General features: G+C 33.1%; 1 protein-coding gene across 1 annotated transcript; it reads left to right on the top strand.

Annotated features, from left to right (window-relative positions):
- Positions 1–4,027: 4,027 nt before the first annotated feature.
- On the top strand, positions 4,028–5,233 carry LOC141587769 (F-box/kelch-repeat protein At3g23880-like). The gene has a single exon (XM_074409238.1). The coding sequence runs from the start codon at positions 4,028–4,030 to the stop codon at positions 5,231–5,233; it is 1,206 nt and encodes a 401-aa protein (XP_074265339.1).
- Positions 5,234–10,812: the final 5,579 nt, after the last annotated feature.

Genomic DNA, 10,812 nt, shown 5'->3' with positions numbered 1-10,812 from the left:
GTATTGTCTTTAATTCTCGCAAAATTGTCGGCTAAAACCGTATTGAGATTCAGGTGTGTATGCAAATCTTGGTGTTCCATTATCGATAACCCTCATTTTGTTTACTTGAATTTTAAACTTTGCAACAATAACAAATCGTCGAGTAAGTTATTATCCCTCGAGAGAATGGGATCCACACGAGACGGAGGATGCTCGTTAACACTTCGTAAGGTTGACAATCTTCAAAATATCGATTTGATTTTTAAGAGTTCTGAAAAGTACGATCTTAGTGGAATATGTCATTCTTTGCTTTTGATAAGCCGCTTTCGAAACTGCATGTATAAAGGGATGAGTTTATATAATCCAAGTATTAGAAAATCGTTGCTAATTCCTCCTTGTCCCCTTCTTCCGTCTGACGGGTACTCGCCTAAGTTTGTACTTGGATTTGCGCTTCATAGTCAGGATTATAAAATCATCGCAATCGCATTTAAATGCATTTTAGGTGTAGAGGTTCCAGAGATGCGTGTTGCAGTTTACACACTTAGTGATCAACAATGGGCTGTCAGGGATAATGTCCTTAATATCGACTATTTGTCTTATAAGCATTTGTTTGGGCCCTATTACTTCTGTGAGGGTGCAGCTCACTGGCTTGGAAATGCTCCATTTGGGGATTCGAGTAATCAATTTGATGATCCGACTCATCTTGTTACCCTTGATTTTGATTCTGAAAATTTCACTTTTTTGGAACTGCCGGCTGAGTTGGATGATGATTTGACTACTTCAGGGTCTCTATTTCTTCTTGGGGACTCACTAGCGTTTTTCTGTATTTATCCTATACGTTTGCAAATATGGGTTTTGAAACAAGAGAGTGGAAAGAGGGAGTGGAGCCTATGGTTTTCAGGTCGTTCGAGCAGTGCTGGTTTTGATTTGTTCGACTGTGTGGGATTTACAACACAAAGAGTTTTATATTGTGAGGGTGATGGTGGCTATCTCGTTTATGGGACAAAGTCCTATAATATTGCTACTTGCCAAGTACGGGAGATTGGAAAATTTACGAGCCATGATGTAGATGTGGCAGCGTATTTTGAGAGCGTGGCGTTGTGCAATAAAAACGGTACCAATCAAAGTAATTGCGAACTAACTGTTATGGATGACGATGCTGCCTCTGACATATTTTTGCTTAACTGATGGATTTCGAATGCAGTTCCAGCTAGCACATAACATTATCGCACATAGGTTCTCTGTCTTTACAGTTAAGCTACGGCTTCTTCGGTCTTGTTGTTGTTGATGTCCACTTTCTAATGTCAAAGTATCTAACCTGCCTCTTCTTGTGACTCTATTTATTGTTTCAGATTCTTGACCCTCGAAACCTTCGTCAAGAATTGGCTGTAATTTATTTACTTTTTTTTTTTTACTCTTAAAACAATAAGTATTAGAAGTTACAGAGTTTTTTTTTATTGTTATTTGTTTAGCTAGAAATTGTGGGTGTGATTTGCAAGATAACTTTGATCTTCGTACTTGAAGTAATTGTTTGCAAAGCTACTTAATGATCTCCGTCTTGATGTGAGTAAATTTCTCTGTACGCAGAGTTGCGTGAGTTATCTCCGTCTTTTTAAATTTGATTGTTTTTTGAATGAATGACTACTTTGGGAATTTTTATGTTCCTTACAACAATGGGACGCTCCAGAAATTGGGACGTAAGGGACTGCCTCTTCTTATGACTCTCTTGGTTTGTTATGAACGCCAGTTAATAAAAAAGATGGGTTTCCTCTTGTTACAACATCTACAGATAGTGAATTGTTTGTTATGTCTAGAGTGAAAAAGAAAGACATCATAATCATAATGCCGCGTTTTGATGGTTAAATTTTCAATCTACCTGAATCTCAGAATTTCACCAACTTAAAAGACAAGAAGAAATTCAATAAAAATCCAAATCCAAAGCGGCAGCACAACTAGAGGAAAGAAAACACATAACTCTAGAGTGGCAAGGCGCTTCGCCTTGCACTTCTCATTGCATGTCTGTACAGCTTCAGCAATCTCGCGTGAAGAACAGAAGCCAAATATTTTGACTGAAATCACTTGCGGTTTCTAAAAAAACTAGTTTTAATCCCGTGCAAAAATTGCACGGGGTTACTTATTAAACAATTATTATTATTAAATTATGAATGAAGAAAATGTAGAAATATTGAAATTCAAATATAAAAAATTATAAGTAAGAATATCAATCGACAATATTGAATATAGTAAAGACAATAACATTAATACAGTCGTTATTACATGAGATGGTTTTACACGGTGAGACGATTTCGTTGTATATAAAAACAACTTACTTATTAGTATTAGATAAATAGTTTATTTGTAGAAATAAACCGTCTCACAGGGTGATCCGTCTTACTCTATAATTCGTGTCAATCTAAATAGGTTGAATAACAAACTGTTGGTTCAAAATCTAAATATGATTAAAATAGGCTTAAACAACCTCAAACTAACCCATTAAAATCCCAGTACATATCGCCAAAGCCCCCACCTTCACCTAATAGTAGTAAATCAGTAATGCTAACCTAACATACTTCACACGTCTCTTTCTCCCTGCTCTCTCTCATCAAACACACCGTCACCAGTCACCATCATTATATCACTCCCTCAAACTCATTCTCTCACTTCTGTCTCAACTTTATCTCTCGTAAATCTCATGGATTCATAGTCCCTATAATTTCTCTCTATAATCCTCATTCTTTAAACAATATATCATCTCCTTACTCGATAATGTTTACCTAATTGTCACTCTCTCTCACTATCAGCTATGTTGGTTTCATTTTTTGTTCATGTTTCTGTGATTTTTTTCTATTCAAATTCTCATAGATCTGATGGTTATTTTTCTAAAAGTTGATTTTTTATTTTTTTATAAATTATAAAATTATTAGTGAATATCATAGATCTAATGAGTATTATTTTTTTAAATAAAATTACTCAATATAAGTAAGTATGTGTTTTTAAATAATATTCTTTTTACTTTATTTCGTTGCCTATATTATGTTTAAATTATTTTTTTTCATTTATTTAAAACTTATTTTCGTTAATTTTAAAAAATCCCATATTTTGAATGTAATCTTCCCCTTTTTTGAAGTTTTTTTATTTTATTTTTTTGACAAAACAATAGAGTATTTCTAAGAACGGAAATTAAATCTATTAAATTTAAATGACTTGGATATTTTCTGAAGAATATTTATCAATTAAATTCCTAAATCTTATTTTTTTTATATAAGTTTTTTATGGTTTAATAGCATATTTTTCCTATACTGAATTACGGGATTTTTAAAGAGAATTTTTTGAAATAAATTGTTAAATTTAGTTTTCGGATTTTTTTGAAGATTTTAAAACAATTTTTTCAAAAAATATAAGTAATTTTTAAATGTTAAATATTTGTAATCGCTTTCTTGAGATCATTTAAAAGAATTAGATTATATTAATTCAAATTAGATTAGCTTAGATTATACGGAGTATTAATACATTGATTTTATTATAAAAAAAACGTGCAAAATAAACTCAAAATCGTTTTCTTCGGAGTAATTTTTCAGATTTGAATTGGGTGGAGGAGATGAGAGAAGAGAGGGTAATTAAATGGTGTATAGAACATGGTGGGTCCTATATTGGCCAAATTTCTAAAAAATTTCAGCCAATGAGAAGCCTTGAAAGAACCTAGCTTTTATACTAGGTAGATTGCGCGAATATATAAAACGTCCTTACAAAAAGAAGAAAAGAATTTCTTCTAAGTTTTGGTGTAATTATGTAAACCGTCTAACAAAAGAATTTATTATTACTCCGTATAATGTAAGAATTTGTATTACTCATGGGACAAGGAAAAGGAAAACCAAGTAGAGCTAGGACGCTAGCGCTAGGTCTAATAACTTAGGTTGGAGTCTTAAATCAGAATTTGTGTTTATTAATCTTGATTATTGATTAATTGATTAAATTCGTCTCTGAAATTCTAAGGCGAAAGCAAAGAGGAAGCAGAAGCAAAAAAAAAAAATCATCATCGTCATCAAACATGGACCATAGTTTCGACGACAAGTATCTGCCTCCAGAAATTTGGAGACATATTCTAGCAAATTTACGAGTGAAAACCCTGTTAAGATTCAGGTGCGTTTGCAAATCTTGGTGCTCCATTATTGATCATCCAGACTTCGTTTATGCCCTTAAACGACACAAAATAAATTCCAACACGAGTAAAATATTTGCTCTTGAGGCGTTGAACTTGAGATGCCATGGAACAAGAGGATGCGTGTTGACAGATCGTCACGATGACACTCTTCAAAAAACTGCTCATATTTTCCAGAGTTCCAATAGATACTGTATATTAGGTAGGTGTGATGAGTTGCTTTTGATGGGCTGCTATGTTAATGTTGGCAATTTAGACTACGTTTATTATCGAGAAGGAATGAGTCTATGGAACCCTTCGATAAGAAAATCATTCTTAATGCCTCCTTGTCCGTTACCCCGTGCTACGATTTTATTTGGATTCGCCCCTCGCAGTAAGGACTATAAAGTCGTTGCATTATCATACGGAAAATTTCAGAGTATACAGCATAGCGAGATTTATGTTGCAGTTTTTACACTCAGCGATCAACAATGGACTATAAGAAATAATGGCCTGGAAATCAGTTGTAGCTACATTTATAGTATGTTTGGGTCATATCGTATTCCGCCACATGCTTTCTACTTTCAAGGTGCTGCACATTGGATTGTAGGTAAACCAGGTTCTCAATCAGCTCATCTTGTTTCGTTTAACTTTGATTCGGAAAATTTCACTACTATGGAAATCCCAGCTGCTTCGGTTGAACCAGGAACTGAGAGGTTTCTGTTTCTTCTAGAGGAGTCATTAGCGCTTTTCAGCATTTCTAGTGTAAGTTTGAGAATATGGATCTTGGAGCAGGGGAAGGGAAAAGGGGTGTGGACTAATTGGATTTCAAGATGTTCGAATTTTGACGATTATGATTTATTCTTTAACCGTTGGCCATATTCAATTAATGTACTCTATCGTGAGAATGATGATGGGAAAGTTTTTCTTCTTGGGGATAAATTGTATAATATTTCTACTGGCCAAGTAAGAAAACTTGAAAAATCTGAGAGCAGTTGTTTGGATTGGGGAGTGTATACGGAGAGCTTGGTGTTATGGAAAGGATACGAAGCTGAGAAGATGGCGTCTTTACTAATTAATAGCGAATATAATAATACTACAATCTGTTACAGATGATTTCGAGAAAGCCATTCGCGCTACTCGAATCTTCAGAACTATATACTATGTATTCCTACCATATTGTTGCTGTTTAGTATTAATGTCCTTCATTCAACTTACTTCTATTGAATTGTGTGAATCTTTAATATAACTAGATAATCTTTAATATAACTAGATAATTAGTATAGTAAATGTGATGATGGTTGCATAGTTGCATACATAACCAGTTTGACGGTTTAAGAACAAAGATAGTCTCAAGATCAATGGCGGATTTAGTAGAATAGTAAGCGAGGCGTGGCAGAATGTCTCGTTTTTTACGGTTAAAGAACAAAGGTAATCTCAAGATCAGTGGCGGATTTAGGGGGGCTAGCAGGAGCGCTCACCCCGATTGGCCAGAGAAATATTCCAATGTTTTAGTCAAAATTTCCGATTTTTGTTTTCACATTTATGTTATTCCATTATTTGTTCGCCTGTGCTGAAATTTTTCGTCATCCTAACGATAAATCTTGGCTAGCTCCGCCACTGCTCAAGATCATGAATAAGAGAAGGGATAATCGAAGTTTAAATTGTTTTGTTATCCGAGACGATGTCTCTCCTAAATTAATGACACGTGAAAGTTTTGTTACTCATGTAGAATGGTCTCTCGGGTAACTTGAATTGAGCTCATTGCCAACTTAGGAAGCCCGGCGATGACCGATGGCACTGGCGCACAGGTATGACTAAGTTTACCTACTTGGTGTGGATGTTTGTTTTCAAATTTTCAAAGCACTTCACTTTTCTTATGTTGTGTCATGTGTGTGGGAGAGTCCTGCGTTTTGAATAGACCCGGTAAACAGATCGAGTCGTGTCGTGTTCGTGTCAATTTTAAACGGGTCACAACTACCCTAATCATAACCCGACTCAATTACATAAATTGGTCATTTGTCTCAACCGTAACTCAACCCATTTAATTTTTCTATAACTCAACTCAACAGATATGTTTAACCCATTTATCTTTTAACAGATCATTTTTAACTCACTTAACCCGCTTAACCCTAAACTAATATACTCATATTAAACTAAGCTTTATTGCCCTTTATCCCAAAAATGATGAATGGAAATGCTTATTTTAATTTTAAGTTGTTTAGGCCCTGTTCTTTTGAATCAAACGGATCGATCTCAATCGAATCAACTTACAAGATCTCGAATCAACTTATAGGATCTCGAATCGAATCAACTTATAGGATCTGAACTAAACTGAACTCATTGGATCCGAACTGAACTTATAGGATCTGAACTGAACTGAACTTATAGGATCTAAACTGAACTGAACTTATAGGATCTGAACTTAACTTATAGGATCTAAACTAAACTTACACGATCCGAATTTAAATTAACTTAAATTAATTTAACTTAATTTAATTTAACTTTATTATTATTATTATTATTATTATTATTATTATTATTATTATTATTATTGTTATTGTTATTGTTATTATCATTGTTCTTGTTCTTGTTGTTATTTTTATTATTATTTATTACTTATTTTTTTATAAAACCGCACCTTTTATTATTATTATTATTATTATTATTATTATTATTATTATTATTATAAAAATCAACGCAAACTTTCATTGAGATTAAACAAATTTTTTACAAGAAATTAGTGAGCAGCCAAGAGAGAACGCTGATAAGAAAATATAGTCTAAAACACAAGGTAAAATAATAACATTTTTCCGCTTTATATACATTGGTTTGTTCATACATTATACTACGGTTACATAACGATAAAAAATAACGAAAAGAATGATAATTTTGGTTTAAAAATAATAATGTATATATGTATCAAATAATTAATAATGTCAAATGTTTTTGCGTCGGTTTTTAAAAATAATACTTTGTATATAACTTTTCTAAACTGAATTTATTGGATCTGAACTTATAGGATCTGAACTGAACTGAACTTATAGAATCTGAAATGAACTGAACTTATAGGATCTGAACTGAACTGGACTTATAGGATCTGAACTGAACTTATAGGATCTGATCTGAACTGAACTGAACTTGTAAGATCTGAAGTGAACTTAAATTAAGTGACTTTAAGTCCGAAAGAACAGGGCCTTAGTAGGGTTATTGATTCAACTCAAATATATTATGACACTTTTAAGTAAATCGGTTATTCGTGTCGGGTTCATGTAAAAAAGGCTCAACCCTAACCCGGTTTAAGTTTCGTTTCGTGTCCGTATCAACTCAATTACTTAAATGCGTCACAACGTCTTAACCCTAACTCACTAACTTCGTGTCGAGTTCGGATCGTGTCAATAATTGCCACATCTAGTTTGACGAACACCACTTTCAATTCAGTTACTTTATCGACTAAGCTCGTAAACATTTATCTGAACTTGTTTGACCAGAGTATGACTCGATATTCGAATTGATCCAACCCAATGTTGACCGGACCCAAGATGACCTGGCCCAAAAATGTCGAACTCATAATAGCCCGATCTAAAATGACTTGAAGTGAACCAAATTATACCGAAAGGACAAGTACTAAGTCATATTAATATTATATATATATATATATATATATATATATATATATATAGAGAGAGAGAGAGAGAGAGAGAGGAAGGATCAAGTGAGTCCACCTCCAACCTTTGAGTCCCTAAGTCCTCATAAGAGCCATTGAAAAGATAGGATGGAGGGTTGAGATTGAAGGAAAAAAGGGAGGGATTAATGCTAAATGGAGGGGATCAATCCTAATTAATCAGTTTCTCTCACTACCACACTAATCAACCCCCTAATTTCACTATATAACCCTTTTTTTTCCACCCACTTCTCTCTCCTATCACACAATTATCCTCCCACTCATCTCTCTAAAAACCCCCCAAAACCAAAACAATTCCAAAACCCAAAAATTCAAAAAATCAAAAAAAAAATTTCCCTCCTCATCCTCACTCACCCACCACCACCCAACCCCACCCCCCACCACCAATTGTGCCTCCTCCCCCCAGCTGTCGTGACCCACAACAACCGCACATCACCACCACCTTTTTTGCCCCGTCACCATCTAGCAAAGACCGCCACCACAACAACCGCACATCACCACCACCTTTTTCTCTGCGCCACTCACCAACTAGCAAAGACCGCCACCACCATCACCATCAATTCAAAAAAAAAAAAAAAAAAAGCCCCTTTTCGGATCCACCACAACCACCTCACTACAACCACCACTGCCTCACGACCACCCCACCACAAATACCTCACGACAACCACCACAACCTCACGACCACCCCACGACAACCACCACTAACTCACCACCACCCCACGACAACCACAACCACAACCACAACCACCTCCAGATCCGAGCCCCACGCCTCAAACAGCCCAACCAACTCCCATCCTTTCACCAACCGACCACCCCTACCCGCCATTCTCGCAAGTCACAACCCGACACCACCATATCTCCACTCTTTTTTGCAGATCTGGGCCGCACTGCTCATGCACCACCACGCCGCACCACCACGCACCACTCCTTGCCGCCACCTCTCTCTCCTCTCACCCATGTCGGGTTTTTATGCTTTGTTCGTGTCTAGTGTAGTGTGTGCACTCGTTTATCTCTTTCTCTGTTTCTCGTTTTCCTTTTTTTTTTTTTTTTTTTTTTTTTTAAAGATTTGAGAGTAGATCTGACAGTAGTTGAGAGTTGTGTAAATAAATGGTGGTGGTTGTTGTGTTTGTTGTCGTTTTTGTTTTTGTTTGTTTTTTTTTTTTTTTTTTTCAACAATAAAGTGTTATGTTTATTATTATTGTTATTATTATTAGATTTAATGTTATATTTTTGTTAGATGTTTTTTTTTCAATCTCTCTTTATTAGATCTAGTGTTGTTGATGTTGTTTTATCATGATTTTTATTCTAGATCTAATAAATATATTTATTATACTCATATTTTTTTACATTTACACTCATATTTCTTTACATTTACACTCATATGTCTTTACAATTACACTCGTATTTCTTTACATTTACACTTATAATTTTTACATTTACACTTGTATTTCCTCACATTTACACTCGTTTTTATTTAAATTTACACTTGTATCTCCTCACATTTACACTCGTATTTCTCTTATATTTACACTTGTATCTCCTCACATTTACACTCGTATTTCTTTAAATTTACACTCATATTTCTTAACATTTACAGTCGTATTTCTTAACATTTACACTCGTATTTCTTTACATTTACACTTGTATTTCTTTACATTTACACTCGTTAAAATTATATAAATTTGCACTCATATTTTTTGTGGATATGAGTTGGTGGGGAAGGACGATGATGGTGGCATTTTTTGGTAGTCGGACTAAAGTTTTACTCGTAAAGGACAAAGTTGACACTTATAAAGGACCAAAGTTACACTCAAAGGAACAATTTACTCTTAAAATACTACATTTACACTCTTAAAATATTAAATTTACACTCGTAAAACATCACATTTACACTTGTAAAATGTTAAAATTATGTAAATTCAAAATTTCCGTCACAAAAAATCAAATTTACACTCTTAAAATGTTAAACATCACATTTACACTTGTAAAATGTTAAATTTATGTAAATTCAAAATTTCCGTCACAAAAATCAAATTTACACCCTTAAAATGTTACATTTACACTCGTAAAACATCACATTTACACTTGTAAAATGTTAAAATTATATAAATTCAAAATTTCCGTCACAAAAATTAAATTTACACTCTTAAAATGTTACATTTACACTCGTAAAACTTCACATTTACACTTGTAAAATGTTAAAATTATATAAATTCAAAATTTCCGTCACAAAAAATCAAATTTACACTCTTAAAATGTTACATTTACACTCGTAAAACATCACATTTACACTTGTAAAATGTTAAAATTATATAAATTCAAAATTTCCGTCACAAAAAATCAAATTTACACTCTTAAAATGTTTACATTTACACTCGTAAAACATCACATTTACACTTGTAAAATGTTAAAATTATATAAATTCAAAATTTCCGTCACAAAAAATTAAATTTACACTCTTAAAATGTTACATTTACACTCGTAAAACTTCACATTTACACTTGTAAAATGTTAAAATTATATAAATTCAAAATTTCCGTCACAAAAAATCAAATTTACACTCTTAAAATGTTACATTTACACTTGTAAAACATCACATTTACACTTGTAAAATGTTAAAATTATGTAAATTCAAAATTTCCGTCACAAAAAATCAAATTTACACTCTTAAAATGTTAAACATCACATTTACACTTGTAAAATGTTAAATTTATGTAAATTCAAAATTTCCGTCACAAAAAATCAAATTTACACCCTTAAAATGTTACATTTACACTCGTAAAACATCACATTTACACTTGTAAAATGTTAAAATTATATAAATTCAAAATTTCCGTCACAAAAAATTAAATTTACACTCTTAAAATGTTACATTTACACTCGAAAAACTTCACATTTACACTTGTAAAATGTTAAAATTATATAAATTCAAAATTTCCGTCACAAAAATCAAATTTACACTCTTAAAATGTTACATTTACACTCGTAAAACATCACATTTACACTTGTA

The sequence above is a fragment of the Silene latifolia genome, chromosome 6 (assembly GCF_048544455.1).
Source record: "Silene latifolia isolate original U9 population chromosome 6, ASM4854445v1, whole genome shotgun sequence".
NCBI lineage: Eukaryota > Viridiplantae > Streptophyta > Magnoliopsida > Caryophyllales > Caryophyllaceae > Silene > Silene latifolia.
Note: the sequence above shows the minus strand (reverse complement) of the source record. Positions and strands in the feature narration are given on the sequence as shown.